At 33.0% G+C, this 23,280-nt stretch overlaps 2 protein-coding genes across 2 annotated transcripts; both read left to right on the forward strand.

The window, feature by feature from the left end:
* The first annotated feature begins 10,737 nt into the window (after positions 1-10,737).
* LOC105973943 (putative beta-D-xylosidase 7) lies at positions 10,738-15,254 on the forward strand. Its single transcript, XM_088815419.1, has 6 exons — positions 10,738-11,328; positions 12,546-12,848; positions 12,955-13,124; positions 13,452-13,549; positions 13,688-14,455; positions 14,565-15,254. The coding sequence occupies exons 1-6, from the start codon at positions 10,783-10,785 to the stop codon at positions 15,152-15,154; spliced, it is 2,475 nt and encodes an 824-aa protein (XP_088671545.1). The 5' UTR covers positions 10,738-10,782; the 3' UTR covers positions 15,155-15,254.
* Positions 15,255-18,248: 2,994 nt separating this feature from the next.
* LOC148771531 (uncharacterized) lies at positions 18,249-19,869 on the forward strand. Its single transcript, XM_088815100.1, has 4 exons — positions 18,249-18,660; positions 18,835-19,244; positions 19,366-19,456; positions 19,691-19,869. Exons 1-4 carry the CDS (start codon positions 18,249-18,251, stop codon positions 19,867-19,869), a joined length of 1,092 nt encoding a protein of 363 aa, XP_088671226.1.
* The last annotated feature ends 3,411 nt before the right edge of the window (positions 19,870-23,280 follow it).

Here is a 23,280-nt window from a genome sequence, read left to right on the forward strand (position 1 = left end):
ATTCTATCACAAAACCACAATACCAGCTCTCATCTTCTCCATCTTCAGAAACCCACAAAATATTTCTCCTTCCTCCTCCATGAACCCACAAAAACCTAAACATTCAAAATCATCAAAATTCAACAGTCTTCGAAAGATGGCAAATATGGAGTCACAAGACATCAACATAGAAAATTTTACGGTGGAAGAACCCAAGAAGGTATGCATTTATGTGTTTTTTCGATTCAATATTGTTTTTCCGAAAACATCCTGCACAGACGCGGTTGACATGTGCACGTCGAATTTGGTAGGTAAAAATCGACACTGAGATGTCGATTTTGTAGTAGCGAATTCGACATTCACAATGTCGACTTTTCTGCTTTAAACTCGACATCCCAGTGTCGATTTTTACGTATCAAATTCGACATATTGTTGATGTCGAATTTTTTGAATCTTTTTTTCGACGAGTAAGTGTCGATTTCGAGCATAGTTTTTCGACACTTTGGTGTCGATTTGTACCGGTTTCAAATTAAAAAATGTTTCCTCTTTTTCTTAAGGTTGAACAAAATGAGGAATTAGCATTTTTGAAGCGTTTGTTGGGCGGGTTTAGGTCGCTCGTGATTGTGAGCAGCGGGGCTGGCGGCGGAGCTTGGGCAGCGCTATTGTGGCGGCGGGAAGGGTTGGTTTTTTTTTTTTTTTTTTTTTTTTTTTTTTTAATTTTACGTTTTTTTTATATTTTATTTTATTTGGTCTTGCACGAGAAAATAAATACCCATTTAATTTATGATTATATTTGTCATTTCATCTTAATGAAATAGAATCTTTTGGAATCTTTATTTAATTTGTCCTTGCTTATTAGTATTGCATATAGTTGGAGCCTTATTAATATATTATTATTATTATTATTATTATTATTATTTCCGGAAGAAAGAAAGAAAAAAAAAAAAAAGTCAACGTCGGAGACCGGCGTTGACCGCCTGTCAACGCCGGAATCCGGCGGCAAAAATTTTTTTTTGAAAAAAAAAATGTTTGTGAAAAAAAAAATTTCGGTCAAAATTGAATAATTTGTGAAATTTGGGGTCAAGTTGAGATTAAATTAAGTTAAAGGATGAAATTGGAGCATATTAAAATATGCTCCAAAAAAAAGTCAAAATTGAATTTTTTGGTCAAAATTGGATTTTTGTCGACAAAATTGATTAAAATGGGGTTACAATTAAGAATTGTGTATAAATGGTTGAGGGTAATATTGGGATATACATGAGTGTTTCCTTTATTTATAATAAATATTAAAGTGATGGGCTTATTGGTGAAAGAGATATGTCCCCTAAACCTAAAATAATAAACATACTTAGTTGAGGACTTTATCACAAAAACCCCTATTTTTATTATTAAGTTGAAGAACGAGAAACCAAATTGAAATATTACAAGCGATTTTCTGATTATTTTTTATGTTACTCAGTAATTATTTTATGCTATAAATGATGATGATATGTCTAATTGGGGTAATCCAATGGGCATACAATTTATTTACCTATTGGGTCACGACTCACGACCTTAATATTAAAGATCACTACCACCGAGGCCCAATCACCTTCAAAGAAAGTTTGGGCCCGACAATCTTAAATTAACCAATTCCAGCCCAATTAACGAGGTATAAATAAAGATTATAACTCATTTGCTAAGGTACGTCATATTGTCTGAGCAATACTATTCTCTTGACTATTTCTACTATCCGCACGTTTGACTTGAGCGTCGAAGGGGTTTCCGCCGGATCACCCCCGGCTTAGTTTACGTGTTTTATGATAACATGTATCTCATGAAGGTCATCAAGCTCGTGAGCCAGTGATCCACTTTGCTCTTCCATCTCATCCCACTTCGACTCTCTAAGGTGATCTAACTCTAGCATCATCAGATATATTCATCAAATTTCACATAAACTTTAATAAAAAAAATGATTATTTTGCACTATATTAATAGTTATTAAATTGCATAATAAAATTCATAAAAAGAGCATATCGTCGGCGACGTTGAAAATAAGTTCTTATTATTAGCCGTTTTTTTTAAACCCGATTAGTTTATGAGCTGAGTTTAAACCTATTATAACTCAACCCGAATAAAGTCACCCCAATTAAGTTAATAATTACATATATATGTACAATTTTGTTTTTTTTTTTGAGAAAAACTCCTAAATGAAAAAATGTGATCGTTAAGTTTTTGTTCTCTCTCTTTAATTTATTCAACTTCGTAAAAGATTAAAATATATCTCTTCTCAGATTAATATTCTTGGAATTAGAACTTGACTTAAGATTAGAATTCTCTAAAATATTAGCCCACTTTTGAAGACAATCTTAGAGCAAGAGAAGCGAGAGAACGAAGAATCGAAGACGGAGAATTGACAAATCTTCATCACAATTCTTCTTTTATCTATCTTTTCTTAATTTATGTCTTTTTATATTTTTATTATGTTTTTCGTAGAGAACATGAGTAGCTAAGTTTTTAATCTAGGATTTTGTTGGAACCCTATGTGGGGATGGTGAACCCGTTTTCTTGAGATTATGCAATTATGATTTTATGATTATTTCTTATACTTGTTAGGATTGTTAGTGCATGAACTCGATCAATTTATGTGCTTTATCTGTGATTATTGGGATTGACTCGACAGAGCTATTTTGATAATTAGACGGTAAGTAGAAGAGCCTTCGAGTAGTTTTCACCGGATGAGTGTGTCAATTGCATGTGGTGTCGTAGACATACAGATATCACCTTAGGTAGCCGTTTACGAGACTTGTTAGTTAATGTTTTATTCATAATTTGTTTGCATAGACATATAGTGGACCGTTTATGAATAATAGACTCATAATACACGCGACAGCGGGCTATGAGTAAATTAGTGTCTCGGGTTAATAATCATGAATCTTATATTTCATAATTGAGGGGTTTTGGGTGAGCAATTCTTGCATAGGGGGGAGATAAAATCCTAGGTCCGTTTTTATTGATATTTTCTCGTGTTTAATTGCTTTCATAATTAGTTTAATTATTTAGTTGATTAAATTTGACAACTTTGCGTAGGCTGGATAAAAATCATAATTGTTAGAATTTGGTACTTAGGATTAGATAATTTGAGTATTCCCTGTGGGATCGACATCCGACTCTCACGAGTCCACTTTTACTACTTGTTTGCGATACGTGCACTTGCGTGTTAGGTATTTAGCCCCAACAGTAGTCATGCTCGACAAAAGAAAACAAAATTACCTAAACTGCGATAATTACAGTTTTGGCCGCAATATTTTACATATTTTTTGATTTGGGTCCTTACACTTTTTTTGGCACGAAATTGGTCCTCAAATAACTACTTTTTTTTTTTTTTTTACAACTTTCGTCCACCGTTTGAAATTGTTGTTAGTTTGGACGGAAAAGTCACTTGCAAGGCATGTGATCACGCACTTCTACCCTTGCCTATATTTTTTATTTGGCCACAGTTTAACTTTATTATTATAAATTCGTCCAAAAAAATAATCAAATCCCCCAAAATTGTTCTGAATGCCCCAGCCCCACCCCATCGTCAATTTTTACCTCCGGCGCCGAGCCATACTGTATATATGTGTCACTTTTTTTTCATTAAATCAATTGGTTTTTTTTGTTTGCATTTTTATTTAATTTTGAAATACAATTAAAAATTTATTAAAGAATAATAAAACTACAATAATTTTTTTTAAGGTTAGGTAAAATCGATTTTATTGTATAAATGACTCAAAACAATATTCTGAAATTACAATATATGTTTAATTATTTTTTACATATTAATAATTACAAATGATGAAATAAGTTATATTTATAAAAAAAATTAAAAGGAAAAAGAAAAAAGTCTTTAATAAGATTTGGTATAATCAAATTAGTTATATATTGTTTTCGATTAAAACAATAAAATAAAGAAATAAATAATATTTGTGAATAAAATATAATGTAGTAATTCCTAATACCCTCCTATGGTATTTTTGCCATTTCACATTTTTAGTACATTTCTCGAATTTCATTTTATTTGGATGAAATTGTAAGAATAAAATGATATTAGCGCTAAATTAACAATATAGATAAAAATAAGTGGTTAATGTGCATTGTCACGTGCCTCGCACGTGACTTTTCCGTCCAAAGTAAGAACAATATCAAACGGTGGACAAAAATTGTAAAAAACTGATTATTTAAGGACGAATTCCGTGCCAGAAAAAATTGAAGGACCAAAATCAAAAAAAAATGGTGTATAGTATAGGGACCGAAACTATAATTATCCGTAGCTATACCCCATGTTTGATTAACCATTCGGGTAACTTGGCTGGGTCATCGTCGTCTCATTGATCACCCGGGCCCGATATATACACCAATTTGATGACCCACGGACGATTCTTGGTCATTGATCACCCGGGCCCGATCGTTGCACCAATTTGACGACCACTAATTAAACGATTCTTTGATAAAGTTAGGTGCAATGAAATATTACATTTTCATTGTAATTTAATGTAGAGAAGTTAGTTGGTGATTAAAAAATTCAAGCAAGCAGCAATCCGTGATCACACACTTTACCTACTATATATATATATATATATATATATATAAGCATGGCCCATCTTATCCTCTGCTGCTGCATTTTGGTCCAACATACAATCAAATTGCGTTTGATAATAACGTTCTTGCACATGTTATCAACATGGACGCTATTTAAATAAGAGAGAGATTATTTCATTTCATTAATAAAATAAAATGGCTCTACAACCAGTCGGGAAGCCAGTGTAGGGGCAGGGGCCCCCATCAATTTTTAATTTTCTTTACTAATATATCGATTTTCATATGTAATCGTCTATATTCATTAAAAAAACATCTGGTCCCTCGTGTTTAAAAAATCAATATTTTTAGTCATTTCTATCAATTTTCCATTCGTATTAACGAAATAAAGCGTGTGCCAATGAATACCTTAACAGAAGAAGTAACCGTAAATTGACGGAAATGACCAAAAGTGTTTAATTATTGAAACATGAGGAACCGTTTGTGTTTTTTATGAACATGGGTGACCAAATGTGATATCGATGCATACTCGAGGGATGAAAAATGTAATTTTCCCAATAGATATCTTATATATAAAAGAAAGAAACACTGGGCAACCCTAAAAAACCCTAATGGTGTTTCTGTAATTATTTATTTTTATATTTTTTTCTACTAATTTTCTTATTATAATTTTCTTATCAATCTCTTATTTTTCATCAGTATATCTAAAATCTTAAAGAATAAAATATAGAAATTTGATTCGTTAAATCTTAATCTATATATTTGAATTATTATAAATCTTAATATTTAATAATTAAAAAAAAAACTAATGTTATATATAATATGAATAATACTACATTATTAATTTTTACTATGTACTATATTTTCTTATTATGTATTAAATTGATTTTTTTTTTCACTTTTTAAATAATACCCGTGCATCGCACGGGAAAAAAAATGCTAGTGTGTATATAATTTATTGTTTTGTATTGTGACCGTACAATTTTTAATAATTTAGTTTTTTATAAATAAAATTAATTACTTGTAATTGAAAAAAATAAAGAAAAATAATAATGAGTGTAACAAGTTGGATAAGAAAGTTACGAATTATGGCTCAGAACCGGGGGCATGCAACACCACTCTCAATTGAAAAATATTATACTTTATTATACCTTTATATTTATTTTAGTCCACCCAAAATTCAAATTAATTCAAAAAAAGTCCTTCAAGTTTTTATGTTATTTTTTTACTTTTCATATCTTCTGGTTTTATCAACAAAAAAGAAAATTAAACACACCATATAACAAAATTTTACATTCTACACTCCTTAAACAATCATCATTGTCATTAATTTTTTATGTTATATTTTAATTCGCCCCGTCCACCTCATAATAAAATTCTGGCTTCGCCACTGTCTACAACTGTAAAACTATATGGTTGGTGGGACCGGGTCAATGAGTCCACTCAATGTAGAGTTATAACTGAGCACTATAGAGATTTTGCTGGATCAACCCGGACCTAATTCAAGCATTTTTTTCTCCAAGGCATTAAACCTCGTCTTTCCATAGCTATCGACGATCACGAGTTCGCGTGCCGTGACCGACACCTAGCTCGCATTCCATGTTAGACCATCTCTAATCGATCGTTTATAAATAGTCATTTATATCTATAACAAAAAGTGAATAGTGTCTTAAAACACCAATTTTAGCAGTTCACTCCAACCAGCAATGTTTATATTTTATACAATTATTATATTTTATCGTTTTAATTTTATAAGTTTTATTTCAATTTCAACCACTATATGTATATTCTCCTTAAAAATATTTATTATTTGACTAATAAATAATTAATATAACAACAATTAAGTTTCAATTATAATTAATAATGAATATGACGTTAATTAAAACGTGTCAAATATATTATTTGACTAATAAATAATTAAGGGACTATTAGTGAGAACCCCCTCCACCTTTATTTTAATAAGGATGGATCCAGCTCCTTTTTCTTTATTAGTGGGAGACCCATCCTTTTTATTATTTTCAAATTTACCCTTCCTCTATTCACTACCTATTATAAACTACTTTGATACACTTTTATTTTTTTTATTATTTTGTATTTTAATTTTAATTTTCATTTTTTTATTTATTTCTTATTTAAAAAAATATATTTAAAAAAAATATTTTTTTAACTTTTTTATTATATTTTTTAAAAATATTTTTTTACTATATTTTTTTGTCTTCACTTAAAACAACTATATTTCAATAAAACAACTATTATTAAAACAACTGTTATTAAAACAATATGATTAAACCAACTATATATCTCCAACAACTCTCATTTATCAAAATCAACTATTACATTCAACTAAAAAGTAATAAAAACAACTATATTGCTGACGAAAACAACTATATTGTTGTACGAAAACAACTATATTGCTGTACGAAAACAACTATATTGCTGAACGAAAACAACTATATTGCTGTACGAAAACAACTATATTGCTGTACGAAAATATCTATAAATCTGTAAATAACACCACACAATTTCAACAAAAACAAAACCTACATTATACTATTGATTGAACACAAAATTAGCCTTCTATATAAGAATTCAACCAAAAACTCCAATTAAGAAAATAAGATTCGAGAATTGGATTAAAAAAAAAAATCAGAGAAGAAGAAGAACAACAACAATGAAACAATGGGGCGGTGGTCTGTATTGAAATCTCAGACGCAATATCAACCCTAGCGCCAGTGCATAATCTCGTCTTTCTCCCTAGCGAAAACCCTAACGCCGTCCTTGACGAGAGAATCCCAGGGGTGAAGACCATCTTCTTTTCGCGTCGGTGGAGGGAGGAACGCCGTTGGGAGAAGAGAATAACGATGGCGGCGCAGAGATTGAAGAGGGTTGGAGGCGGTGGCAGAACACAGATGGAGGAGAGTTGGAGGCGGCCGATATGTAGAGAGAAAAGAGAGAGAAGAATAAGAGAAATAGAGAACGTGAAATAGGTTTAATTATTTTAGATATAATAGGGCAAATTAGGTATATTAGTAATGTCTAAAATAATATTAATTAAAAAAATATTATTTAATATAAGGTGGGGGGTTTTCACTAATAATGAAAATGAGGTTATATCCACCTTAATATAAGTAAATGAATTGGGGGGTTTTCACTAATTATCCCAATAATTAATATAACAACAATTAAGGTGGTGTTTGCAAATGATTATTTAAAAGCAGAAGTTAGTGATTGTGATTTAAGTTAGTTTTAAGTGTTTATTTCTAAAAGTTTGGGGTGTTTGCAAATATTTCGGAAAATGAACTAAAATTGAAAAAGCAGGGTTAGGGGTGTTTTTAAAAAAATAGCTTAAAGCAAATTATTTTAAGAGAAGCAAAAGCAAAAGTTGATTTTGCAAACACCTAAAAACAGATTATGAGCAAAAAAAACCACATAATCACTTTCAAAAAACATTTGCAAACACCACCTAAGTATGTGGTCCCACTGATCCTCATCAGAGTGGGAACAAAGCATGTTAATTAAAACGTGTTAGCTTGTCTTGATTTGACATCTGAGTTTTCCGTTTTATTAGAAATGCCAGCTAATATTTCTCTTTGTGTAATTTTGCTGACTGGACTCCTCCAGAAAAGATATGCATTAGTAATAAAACCAGGTAACATTATAATAATCCACTCTGCATTGGCAAAACATATATAAGAATAAGATAATGTTTGGTTCAGTTTTCTTTTCACTTTTATTCTTTCCCTAAAATGAATTCGTTTTCGTTAAGATTTCATAAAAGAATTGCTAAAAGAACTTCATAAGTTTATCTTTTTGCCGGACATAATTTGATTGCTACAGTAACACAATTGACCGCGAAAGTAAAACTTGTCTTAATTAAAAAGGCAAGGGTAACTTACAACCACCCCTGAGATATGATCAATTTATGAAAAACTCCCTCTTGTTTGGATAATTATATCTATCCCTCAACTATATTTTTTCTTACACCTCCACCTTTTATGGTGTCAAATTCAACATAATCATCTAGATTTCGTGGAATTTGCTCTAGTTTGTACTCGTTTTGTGTAAAAATACAGTTTCTGATGCACCAAAATCTGGTATATACAAGCCAAAAAACACATATTATGATCATCTTGTTTTAGAATGTGGAGTTCGAATGGGATAAAACGGGTACAAAAGTGATAACATTCCATATAATCTCGAAGATTCCACTAATTTTGAAACCGCAAGGCTGGACGTGTAAGAAGATTTATAGTTGAGGGGTGGTTGTAAGTACCCAAACAGGAGGGAGTTTTCGTAATTTGACCATACATCATGGGTGGTTGTAATGTAACCATTAAAATATGCAAACCATTAAATGTAACCATTAAATTGAGGGGTGGTTGTAAGTACCCAAACATGAGGGAGTCTTCTGTGTTAAAAAAAAATCACATTTTGGCCCTCATGTTTTAATAATTTGACTTATTTTGTCATTTTCGTCAATTTACCGTTACTCCGTCAGCTACGGTAGTGAGGATACACGTTTGATTTCGTTATTTTTAACGTAAATGACTAAAAGCGTTTAATTTTTTAAAATATGAGGGACCAAATGTGTTTTTTTGTGAACATAGGAGACCAACTATGAAATCAGTGCAAACTTGAGGGATGGAAACTGTATTTTTCCCATAAGTATGTGTGTGTGTGTGTGTGTGTGTGTGTGTGTGCGCGCGCATAAGTCCCCAACCAAACATCTTTATTATTCTAAGTTTAGGGGCTATATCTCTTTCACCAATAAGCACATCCCTTTAATATTTATTATAAATAAAGGAAACATTCATGTATATGACAATAGTACCTCCAACCCTTTATACCCAATTCTTAATTGTAACCCCAATTTAATCAATTTTGTCCACAAAAATCCAATTTTGACCACAAAAATCTAATTTTGACTTTTTTTTTTCAAAACTTTTTTTTGCTGCCGAATTCTGGTGTTGACTTTTCGATTTTTTTTTTCTTCCGGATTTTTTCGCCGGTTTCCGGCGTTGACATTTTTTCTTTTTTTCTTTTTTTTTTTTTTTCCGGCGTTGACTTTTTCTAGTGTGTTTTTTTTTTCTTTTTTTACGTCCGCCGCTTAACGTCGACCATAAATGTGCTGTCACTGACAGTAAATTAACGTAATTATACTGTCATTGACAGTTAATTAACGTAATTGTACTGCCGTTGACAATACAATTATGTAATTGTTCTGCCGTTGACAGTAAATTAACGTATTATTATTTTTTATTTTTTGTTATTTTTTTTTATTTTGTTTGATTTGTTGACAAGTCAACGTAATTATATTACTATCGTTGACAGTAAAGTAACTGTAAACACAATAATATTACTGCCAACAAAATCAATATTATTATTGTTTTGGGTTTTTTGTTTTGTTTGAGTTATTCACGGAGTAACGTAATAATATTACTATCTATTATTGTAATATTACTGTAAACACAATAATATTACTGTGGTTGACGGTAATATTACTGTTGTTATAGTAATATTGCTGTCAACCACATCAATATTATTATTTTGTTTGGATTTTTTTGTTTGTTTGAGTTATTCACGGAGTAACGTAATAATACTACTGTCTATTATTGTAATATTACTGTGGTTGATGGTAATATTACTATTGTTATAGTAATATTATTGTCACTCACAGTAATATTAATTCTTTTTGGCTTTTTATTATGTTTACATTTGTTGAACGGTCAACATAGTAATATTACTCTATTACAGAATAATAATGAGTTTTGTTGTGTTAATATTACTGTGCTAGAGATTAATATAGCAATATTGCTGTATTAAACTGTAGTTTAGTTAATTTTACTGGTTTAACAGTAATATAGTTAATATTACTGTCAATCACAACAATATTGCTGTTTAAACGAAAAAAAAAATGTTACGCCTGTAACGCCAGAATCAGGCGGTAAAAAAAAAGTTTTGGGTCAAAATTGAATAATATATGAAATTTGGGGTCAAATTGAGGTTAAATTAAATTAATGATGAAATTGGAGCATATTAAAGTATGAGGGGCTTTTTAGTCTTTTATAAAAATCTGGACCATATGTGGACTTATTTGTCTGGATCTCTTTATGAATAAGTACCCATTGATAGACTTATTTGTAATCACCGTGTATATATATATATATATATATATATATATATATATATATATATATATATATATATATATATATATCCCAACCACCAAACGAGAAACCCATATATATGTTCTCTAATGAAGGTCTTGATAATTTCTTTCAAAAGAGAAACCTAGTTGACTTTTATTATGTTGTGCTTCATATCTCCCCAATAAATAGAAAAAAAATTAGACATAGTTTGATCTGCATGATCCGTACAATGTCTCTCATAGCTTATGCAATATTCATATGCTCTATCATGCTTGCGAATATCGAAGCCGATAATTCCAAACAACCGCTCCCACCATTCTCTTGCGACTCCGAAAATCCATCCACAAAGTCATTCCCATTCTGCAACGTCGATTTGCCATTACACGAGCGGGCCTACGACTTGGTTTCCCGACTCTCGTTGGACGAGAAAATCTCGCAGCTGGTCAACACCGCACCGGCCATCCCACGGCTAGGAATCCCCGACTACCAGTGGTGGTCGGAGGCACTGCATGGAGTTGCAGGGTCCATGGTAGCGGCCTCCGGCATCACGTTCGGCGGGAGCATCCAGGCGGCAACTAGTTTTCCACAAGTTATACTTACTGCAGCTACATTCGATGAGAAACTTTGGTATCGAATTGCCAAGGTTAGTATTTTATCCGTAGCAAAAATTATGACCTTAGAGTAGAACGTGGTGGGCTCAATTGTAATATGTCACAATCTTGATTCTTTATTTTATTTTATTTTCAAATTTTTTGAATATTTTAATCACCATGTGTTGGGAATTTATTATTTAGGGCCCATTTGGCTAAACTTATTTTAAATAACTGATAAACTCTTAGGTCTGATAAGATATTTTAAGAGCTGATAAGCTGTTTCATCTTATTTTTAGAATTAATTTTTAAACTGTTTGGATAATGATCTTATAAGCTATTTTTACTCATTATAAGATCTTAAATAAAAAGGTAGGGTAGATATACTTTTTAAAAAAAGATCTTATTTGTTCTCCAACAACTTATTTTAAAAAAAAGTTAAGATATTTTATTAAAAATTTAGCGAGCACTTTGGAAAAGCTTATAAGCTCTTAAATATCTTATAAGCTCCTTTTAACATCTTACCTTATAAAACACAGCACCACTAGCTGCACTGTATTCTAGCAGACCATATTATTAAAGAGGATAATACATAAAAGATCAAAGACAATTAAAATATTGGATAAATTATGAAAATCCTCTAAACTTAGGCTAAATTATGAAAAACACCACAATCTATCCGTAATTACCAAACTCGCCGTCACGTTTGTTTTTGTCTTACACCGACCCCTTTACAGTATGTTTTTTCACGAAATTTGTTTTATACTACGGAATATTTCGCGAAAAATGCTAATTCTACACTTGGAGACTGAACATCTTTATGTTACTTTTTAAAGTAAAAAGTTACCCTAGAGATGTAATGGTAATATACTCAAAACGATGTGAATTGTTATTTAAGAAAACTAAAGATTCCGTAAAAGCCCCCTTAAAGGTAATTTTCGTCTTTAAAAAGTAGCATAATGAAATGCCACGTCAACATGGGTAGAATCGACATTCTTCGAGAAATATTCCCTTGACTCAAAATGATTTCGTGAAAAATCATACCATAAGGGGTCGGTGTAAGACAAAAACAAACATTAGGGGAATTTTGATAATTATGGATAGGTGGGGGTATTTTTCATAATTTAGCCTAAGTTTAGGGGGGTTTTCGTAATTTTCCCTTAATCAAGATGTCAATTTGCAGCTGAATCTTCACTAGTATTGACCATGCAGTTTTAGAATGCTTTTGTTAGTATCTAATACAATTTGAGTACTATGCATTAACTGAAAGGCAATAGGAACAGAAGCTAGAGCTATATACAATGAAGGGGAGGCACAAGGCATGACATTTTGGTCGCCGAACGTAAATATTTTCCGAGATCCGAGGTGGGGAAGGGGGCAAGAGACACCTGGCGAAGACCCTTTTATGACAAGCAAATACGCCGTCACGTTTGTTCGCGGAATCCAAGGGGACAGCTTCGAAGGCGGCCAACTCAAAGACGGCCGTCTTTTAGCCTCCGCATGTTGCAAGCACTTCACTGCCTATGATTTGGAGAGTTGGAACGGGAATAGTCGTTTTACGTTCGACGCTCGTGTATGTATATTATATTTCTTTTCTAATTATCGATAGACAATTCTTTAATTAAGTTGCAATTGAATATTAATACGAGAATCGGTTGTTTTGCTTTATTTTCGTATAGGTGACAGAGCAGGATATGGCAGATACGTATCAACCGCCTTTCAAAACATGTGTGAAAGATGGTCGGGCGAGCGGGATTATGTGTGCTTATAACTCTGTAAACGGCGTTCCGAATTGTGCTGATTACGATCTATTAACGAAAACTGCTCGTGGCGAATGGGGATTCCAAGGGTAACTATTTTAGTAATCTGAAAATACAATTAGGTCTCGTTTGGTTGAGATGATTAGCCATGATTAACTAAATAATTGGACCTTGTTTAATATTTGGTAAACCAAATAACTTCCCGGGTCGACCCAAAAATATTAAATTATTATGTTTTATCTTACCTTTTAGGGAGATTTTTTGTTGGACCTTTCAGGGTTCGATAAAATAATTGGATTTCCATTAGATTATTAAATCATTTATTGACTACTCCTATCTTGACAACCAAATGAGGCCTTAGGTTCTTGCTGATGTTTATTAATCATGTGTCTAATTGTGTCACTGAAAACGACCAGGTATGTAGTATCAGATGATCAAGCGGTCCCGCATCTATTCGAGATGCAAAAATACTCAAAATCACCCGAAGACGCTGTGGCAGATGTGCTTAAAGCAGGTAACATTGTACCATTTTCAAGAGTTTTTTTTTTTTTTTTTTTTTTTTAATTTAAACATATAGGCTCAATTTAAATTTTTAATATAATGTTTTCGAACAACTTTCTAATGAAATCTTCTATCGAAAAAAAAAAAACAGGATTGGATGTCGAATGCGGCGACTATTTGGCGAATCACACAAAATCAGCAGTCGAAAAGGGGAAAGTGTCGGAATCTGATATAGACAGAGCCCTTCATAACAGCTTCACAATCAGGATGAGATTAGGACTTTTCAACGGAAATCCAAGTAAACATGTATACGGGAACCTAAGCCGTAACGACGTATGTAGTCCCCAGCATCAAGATTTGGCCGTTGAAGTTGCACGTGATGGGATTGTCCTTTTAAAGAACTCTGCAAATCTACTTCCACTATCAAAGTCGAAAACAAAGTCTCTTGCAGTAATAGGCCCCAATGCAAATGTCTCGGAAACACTCTTAGGAAGCTATTCGGGCCCACCTTGCAAATCCATTACTCCGATGCAAGGGCTAATGAATTATGTCGAGAAAATCGAATTCCATCAGGGTTGTGAAACCATCAAGTGTGCATCAATTGCGTCAATAGAAACTGTGAAAAAAATAGCAAAATCAGCAGATAATGTGGTTCTTGTAGTGGGAATCAATCAAGATTTTGAGCGCGAAGATTTGGATCGAGAAGACTTGGTACTCCCAGGCGAGCAGCAACGTCTGGTCACCAGCGTAGCAGATGCAGCTAAAAATCCGGTTATATTGGTATTGCTCTGTGGAGGTCCTGTTGATATTTCGTTTGCGAAAGATAACCCCAAGATCGGAGGTATTTTGTGGGCCGGATATCCCGGTGGAGCCGGGGGGAAAGCAATTGCAGAGATCATATTTGGTGACCACAATCCAGGTACATTTCCTTAACTTTGTTTCTTTTTCTTTTTTCATGAGCCAAAAATGTTTATAGGTATACTAAGATTAATTAATATTGCAATTATATGTTATGTTTGTTTTTCTAGGAGGAAGGTTGCCTGTAACATGGTATCCGAAAGATTTCAACAAAATACCAATGACTGATATGAGAATGAGGCCCGATCCTTCATCTGGCTACCCGGGACGAACTTATAGATTTTACCAAGGGGAAACAGTTTACGAATTTGGCTATGGTCTTAGCTACTCAAACTATTCTTACAAATTTGTCTCCGTCGGTCAAAGCAAGCTCGACGTGAAGCTTGAAAACTCGGGGGATATTTCAGTTTCGGATATTGGTTACGAAACATGTGAGAAGGCGAAGTATTCGGTTATTGTTAGTGTTGAAAATGAAGGGGATATGGTTGGCAAGAACCCAGTTCTACTATTTGCAAAGCGCGACCAAGTTGTGAAGGGTAGTCCCGTGAAACAGTTGGTCGGATTTCAACCGGTTAGATTGAATGCAAAGGAAAAGGCTAATGTTGAATTTGAAGTAAATCCATGTGAGCATTTGAGCAGAGCTAGTGAAGATGGAACTATGGTTATTGAATCAGGGGCTTATTATTTAGTTGTAGGAGATCAAGAGTATCGTATGCATTCACCGCGTATGTTTGACAGCAAATTGTCTCAATTGATTTGAATTATTATATTCTTTTTTATTCATTTATTATTATGTAATTTCAAACTTAAATTATTTCAGATTAGATATATAATTTATCAAATATGTTATTTGTGGGGAATTTGAGAATTTTTATTTTAGAAGCTTACCTATTAGATATATAATGTGTATTATTTTAGTACATTAAATGAAATTAGAAAATATATATGTTTACACACCAAATGTGATAATTATTTGTGGATAATTTCAAAATATTGTTATATGCATAGATTTTTAGAATATTGTATTTTAAAGTTCGTAAATATAATACACATATTTTTCAAAATTTGATGGTGATTAAGTCAAATACAAAATTTAGAGAAACAGTACATGGATTAAAACTCAACTTCGCCGGACTAATACGGTTGCAAATAAGATGCGATCTACAAACAGTTTTTTATTGGGAAAATTGCAATTTGTGTCCCTCAAGTTTCAACCAAATTTACATTTTACCCCCATGTTTACAAAAAAGACATTTGGTCCCTCGGGTTTGAATAATTTAATACTTTTGCTCATTTCCGTCAATTTAACGTTAGTACTAACATAATCGTGTATGTGTCCGTCACTACTTTAACTGACGAACTAACGGTAAATTGACGGAAATGACCAAAAGTGTTGAATTATTCAAACCCGAGGGACCAAAATGTTATTTTAGAATGAGTTATGATTCAAATCCACCAAGCGTAAATAACCACGTATAGCATATAATTTCCTATAAATCTATCCTTATTATTGAATGAAATTAACACTTACATTTTTTTCTTAATTAACTGTATCATAACTTTTTTTCAAATAATTGTGATATATTGTTTTAGCTTCCACGCATGATTTATTTTGCAAGATTGAACAGGAAACAACCGATGCAAAATAGGAGGTCGTTGGAAAAAAGAGACGGTAAACAATTAATTTAATGCTTGCATTACCACCTAAATATATGATCCGTTATCATCCTCGATATTTTGCATTTTATGGAGTCGTGTTGTATATAATTATCATGTAGTACATCTTCCTTAGTTGACAAATGCAATAATGTCAGCACCGCAAAGTCGAAATCCAAGCAGAATTATAAAAGTGGTGAGCATATCGTCACTAACGAAACATTAGCAAAGTTAGAGGGAAAATGTCAATGGACAACGAAAACGATAAATTCATTGGCATTCACACCAAAGAAATACACTCTACGAGAAGTTGTTAGTGAAATGTATCATTTAATATTAATATCTCCAATACGCTAGCTTCTCAAGTGCATGCGAATTATATTTGAAATGAGTGGCTTTGGATTTCGAACTCATGACCTTTTCATTTGGCATGACTCTGATACCATGTTGAATGACCATCTCACTCGAAATTTTAAGCAGTTAGTGAAATATATCATTTAATATTAGGGCAAATGGCAAATTGACTCATGACACATGGACTTAATTAAAAAAGGGACATCTAGTTTTTTTTTCTTGCAAAAAAACCCACTACTTAAAAGTTTATTAAAAATCAAGGCAAGGGTATTTTCTCGGATATAATTACCCCTATATATAATCTGAAAATTGAAAGCCCTATGCTCGTTTTTCATGTTTTGTGCGCGATTCTTCTCTCTTCTCTCCCGAATTCCTCTCTATACCTCTGTATCTCGGAACTGAGCTACATCGACCTGTTTCACATAGGATCTCGTCGTTATCCGGCCGTCCTCTCTAGCTTTTATCGCCGATCATATCTGCTGAAGTATAATTTTCAAGGAAGGTGTGTCAAATTTTTTGATCAGCATGCGAATGTTTTTTAAAGTTATGAATGTCAACATCGAGATATGTATAGTTTGAACTGTAGTAAATTGAACACCATGATGTATGGGCGTTCAATGCCTGTTTACAAAAATGTTTTATTTTTGTTTTTTGTGTATTTTTGTTTTCACGCTATGTGTTTTTTTTAAGTGTTTATATAATGTTGTTGTGATTGGCAGTATAATTGCATTTGTATGTTATTTCACTGGTTGTTTATGTATTTTGACAGGTATTAGCAGTGTAATTATGTTTTGCTATGTTTGTTTTGCAAGCGTTTATATAATGTTTCTGCTATTGGCAACATAATTGAATGTATATGTTATTTCGCTGGTTGTTTATGTAATTTTACCGTTATTAGTAATGTAATTATGTTTTGTTATGTTTGTTTGCAAGTGTTTATATAATGTTGCTGTCATTGGCAGTATAATTGAATGTATAGGCGGATAAACTGAATGTATTAGTAGTGTGACTGTTATTAACAGTGTAATTATGTTTTCATATGTTTGTTTGCAAGTGTTTATATAATGTTGATGTCATTGGCAGTATAATTGAATGTATACGCGGATTTACTTGATGTATTAGTAATGTGACTGTTATTAACAGTGTAATTGTGTTTTATCAGAAATTGCAGGATGGCTAGTTTTATTATGTTGTTGTTGAGGTATGGTGCATTTTGTTCGATCACAGATTTTCTAAGAGGGATGAGTCTTTCCAATCTTGTGCATTTTGTTTGTTCATGATGGAGTTCTTTAAGTGTTGATAACCTGTCATTATCGTACTTTGTCCCTGAGATTGGTGTTTTTCCAATCAACGATGATGAAGATGTAAACGGTTTTTTATTATTATGGAACAATGGTCAATTCAAAGGATTGAAATTGTTGCGAAGGAAGTTCATGCATCTCTCGGTACGTCCGCTACTACTTACAGCTCTATGGTAAGTTCATCCAGTGTGTTACCTCTCGCTGCATTAATCTCCATGCAACCCATTATGTGCCATTGGCCCCCAAAAGACTTTGCTTAGATCACATTGGATAAATCTGATAATCGATGTCGGACAAGTTTTTCGTGGGGGACGTTCAGAATTTAGAATATGTCTGGCTAAGTTTGCGTATGAGCTTGGATTTGGATTCAATTTTATCAAAAACGATACAAAGAGAGTGACTATGCAGTTTGTAGAGAGTTGAATAATTGTTTGTGGAGAATTCATGCTACAATTCAAGCTTCAATCGGATATTGTATTATTCGCACCTACGAGAAAAAACCAAACATGTGAATCGGCATTTAGTGTTGTCAAGAAGGTAAGAATGAGCGATACACTCGTAGCTGATTTAATCATGGAGGATATTCTGGATAAGCCGCTAATGTGTCATAACGACGTTATTCATAAAGCAAAAAAGAAGTATGAGATTGATATTAACTACAATACAACATGGAGAGCTATGGAATCTAGTCAGAGTTTTGTATTAGGAGATGATGGAATATCTTATTCGTACCTTAAGGCGTATTTTGAAGAAGCTGGGCATTGCAATCCAGACAGTATATTTCACCTTGAAGTTGATGAGAAGTATAACTCATTCAATCGTTGTTTCTTCAATTTTGGTGCTTGTCTATCCGGATTTAAGTTTTATCGTCCGATTCTTTTTTTGGATGGTACATTTCTGAAGGGTAGATACAAAGGTATTCTTTTGAGCGCCATCGCGAAAGATGCGAGAAATGGTAATTTTGTTGTATTACATTCTTTGTTTTCGTCCCCATATAGCTGTTACTCTTATAGATAGTGTATTGAGGTTATATTGTTGTCACAGACAGTAAAATAAGTTTTATATGGCTCTTACAGAACAGGTGTTCATGAAATGACAAGTTTTTTTACATTGATTTACGGTGTTTCAGATCTTTATACAGTGGCATTCGCCGTCGTACACGAGGAAAATGATTCGAACTGGGATTATTTCATGAAACATTTAAGATGTTGCACTAGCTCTGATCGTGTTTTGACATTCGTATCCGATCGGCAGCACATTATCTTGGAAGTTGTGAGAAATATTTTCCCTAATTGTTACCATTCGTTCTGCTTGTTGCATTTAGAGACTAATTTGAGGTATAAGTTGAGTCGAATGAGCTCTAGTTATAGAGATATTCTAGTTAGTCAGTTGATAGCATGCGCGTATGCTCCCACTAAGGAAATCTTTCATGAGAAACTTCAGAAATTTAAAATTGATGGTTCAAGGAAAGTTGTTGATTTTTTGTCAGATTTGCCTTTTAAAAATTGGGCAATGCGTATCCTGAGGGGCATAGGTATGGTGAGTTGTATTCGAATATTGTGGAATCATGGAATGGTACAATAAAGAAATTCCGACATTTGCCGATTACCCATATGATTGATAACATTAGTGGTTATATAATGGCTAAAATTTGCGAGAGGTCTGCAGAAGTGAGAGTTTGAACTACGATGCTTTGTCCAAAGATGGAAAAGATTTGAAGGACTTTTGTCGAAAATGGGAGGACATGGACTGTTAGAAAATCAAATCAAGTTGTCTTTGAAGTGCATTCAGACTCTCACGAAATTGTGGATTTGTTTGCTAGAACGTGCACATGTCGAGATTGGTAGCTTAAAGGATTCTCTTGCAGTCATGTGGTTGTGGTTCTCAAGAATATCCCCATCGGTGAAAGATATGGGTACATTGACCCTTGTTTTATGCATGCAATTTTCGATCTACTTATTCTTTTTCTATTTACCCATTTATAGTGGACTTTACAAAAGTTGAGCAGCCAGTTGTTGGACTTCCAGTTTACCAGACACGACGTGGAAGACCAAAAAGGAAGAGAATTTCATCTCGTGGTGAGAATATCAAGAAGAAGATCAAGTGTGGAAGATGTTATCAAATTGGTCACCACAACAAGAAGACTTGCAACAAAGCTATTTGAAAATCTACTATTATTTGTTTTTTTAACAGTTTTGGAATTGCACATATGAATGCTTATAGTATTTTTGTTCAGTAATTCTATGTTACTGACAGTGACAGTTATATTATTTCAGTAAATTTCTTCTAGTTATATGGTACTGTCAGTTCCAGTTCTAATGTTTCAGTAATTTTCTTCATTAATTATATGTTACTGTCAGCACAGTTATATTGTTTCAGTAATTTTCTTCAATAGTTCTATGTTTCTGTCAGTGACGGTTATTTTTGTTTAACTCATGTACTTTTCTTTTGAATGGTTCTATATAACTGTCTACAAAAGGCATGAATTGTAAGTACAACATTTTCAAATTTAGAATAATACTATATGGAGTTAAATTACTGTCACATGTAGCATCGTTTCAGGTATTATCGGAGTAAGACATAAACACACGTTTCTCTCCACTAAAATATGTTCTATTAGTGTCACTGACAGTAACTTATTAGTTTTGGTGAAAAACTCAGATACCTGTATTGGCAGCAGTATATTTGTTGCACTTTTAAACATAAAGTACGTAGAGTAACATACTACAAATACTTAACAGTACATTAAACCCACAACCATAGAGTATCATATTACAAATACTTAACAGTACATTTAAACCTACAACCGTAGAGTATCATACTACAAATAATTAACTGTACATTTAAACCTACAACCATAGAGTATCATACTACAAATATTTAACAGTACATTTAAACCTACATTACATGAAGCCTATCACACTGGTTTTGACCGGTTAACTATGTGACTAAAGTGTCTTTGTGGTTTAGGAATAAGTGAACTAGTTCCTTTATGAAATTCTTAACGTTTTCTTTTGCATCCAACTTGTCCACTGGCTGTTGACGGAAGTACTGTCTGATGATATATAGTACAAAAATCCCGCTATCCTTACTGCCGTCCTCTTGCTGAGGAGAATCCTCAACTTCTTCAAGTGTTCCATCTAGCGGGATTTTCTTGAATTTACTTTCTCTAGCAACTGCTTCAACGCCTTTTACCTGCAGTTTTGTTTATTCAATTTTAGATGTTAATGTTTTTTATAATACGGAGTTTCCTTTATTTTAATTGGTAAATAATTTTTTTTTTACTTACTATTGTCTCCACGATATACATATATGGATCTCTGCGGTTCAGGTTTTCCACTGGCCTTGGCTTGTAGGAGTTGTAATGTTTCCACATTTTGAGCTTGATATCCAGGACAACCAATGTCCAATGATCATTATCCTTGCGTGTGTTGCCTCTGGAATAAAGTGGAAACAAGAGAAATCGATATTGTTGAACATTTAATTTTATGAATGAGTTGCCTCATAATTTTAGTGAAAGATTCTTCACCATTTCATTGCTGAAGAACGCCATGTACGTTAACACACCATTATATATATATATATATATATATATATATATATATATATATATATATATATATATATATATATATATATATATATATATATATATATATATAGAATGATATATAAATCTTAATATTTGTTGACATCATTTACACATCATAAGGGAACTTGAAAAGACATAACTGTCCCCATCCAAACCATGATTGATGTTATCATTAAAATATCCTTCCTCTTGTTGCATTTCCAGAATGAAGGAGTATGAATCAAGTACCTACATACAACGACAAAAATAGAGTCAGTCTAGACGATCATTTGTGTAATGTACTGGTTTTGACAGTTTTTCAGTTTAAGTGTCTGTATTTGACAGTATTTTTTGTGTAAGTGGGTGCTCACTTTCGTACTCGTTAATCCCTCCTTTAACAATGTGATTATGTCAGCCATCTCAACAAACTCATACATAGTCCCGTCTTTATTGTACCAATCGATATTTGACCCCTACATTAAGAGGTAATGCGTTGATTTAAAGACGAATAAAAAAAAAGGATTAACTTTGATACATACATTTGATCATCCTCTTCTACATCTACAGTCATATTCCTTACAACATTTTTTTCCTCATTAGATAGCAGGTCGAAGATGTCTTTTTTTTTTGGTATGAAAAGTCTTTTTCGTATTTTTTTCTTGACCGGCTCTGGTTCCTAGTTGTTGACTTCGGGATCTTTATGTTTCTCCCGTGTCCTGTCGGCAACAACTGATTTATGATTCTTCTTCGTCGTCTTATCTCTGAGAACATCCTTCTTTTCAGTTTTGAGCGCAACCTTTTGTGCAAACCACTTGATTTAGGCGTCTTTTTTGTTTCAAAGTCCCGCATTGTTTCATATTGATCCTCAAAGTCTGTATCAGCATCGTTCGGCTTAAGCTCTTCTTTGAGGGTCGAATCAATCAAAGTTTGCAGATTTTGTTCCATATCCTCAATCTTTGTCTTTAACCGCTTATTTTCGTCACACAACTTTTCATTTTCCTGCTTTAATTCAACAACCTGGCAGTGTAACTCATGTATCCGAGTTGGGTTGAGATTTGTTGACATCATCGTTTGGTTCTGCAGGTTGACAAACAAATGCATCACTCTCTTTGGTTAGGTCTGTTGGGTTTCGCGCACGCATACGCAGCGGAAAACAAAAATTTATGTGATTATGTGTAATCGGTTTTAAATCATTGCAAGCATGTTATTTGGTTTAAACGCGAGCATGTTAATTGTTTTAAATTCGGTTGAAATTATTAGCATGTAAATTGTTTTTAATTTCGCTGGAAGCGCAAAGGTACGCAATTAATTGAATTTAATTTATCGGGCATGTTCTTATGTGTTTTAAAGTTGTTTGAATCGCATAAATTTTTGTTTTCCGCTGCATATGCGTGCCCGAAACCCAACAGTGGTATCAGAGCTTGTTGCGCAATTAATTGCGTTCGTTTTAATATGCATGTTCGATTTATTAAAGTAGTGATAGTCGTATTATGTAATTGGGAGTTTTCGTAAGTTTAAAATATTTTTGAAATATTGTTTAGAATTTTTCCAGCTTTAAAATTGTTTAAAATTGGAAAATCGGGTCTGAAATTGTTTTAAAAGCATCGGTTTTTTAATTGTTCGGATCGAACCGGTCGAACCGGCCGGTTCGTTGGTTGTGCACGATTTAGTTGACCGAATCCACGTGGATTCGGGTCGGTCAGACCGGTTCCCGGTCCGACTGACCCGGCCCACTGATTTGGGTCAGCTGGACCGGGCAGAACCGGACCGCTTCGGTCCGAACCGGTCAGACCGGTCGGCCGAACCGGTTCACTGAAAATTAAAAAAAAAAAAAAAAAAAAAAAAAAATTATTTCTGATTTCTAAAATTAAACTTAAAACAAATTGATTTTAATTTTTGGAAAATTATTTTCAATTAATCCCAATTAGATAATTGAATCGACAATCATCTATTTTAGTAAATAGGTGTTAGATTAATTAAATTGATTTAAATTGTTAAATTGAT

The sequence above is a fragment of the Erythranthe guttata genome, chromosome 3, assembly GCF_056151865.1.
Source record: "Erythranthe guttata isolate IM_541 chromosome 3, IM_541, whole genome shotgun sequence".
Classification (NCBI taxonomy): Eukaryota; Viridiplantae; Streptophyta; class Magnoliopsida; order Lamiales; family Phrymaceae; genus Erythranthe; species Erythranthe guttata.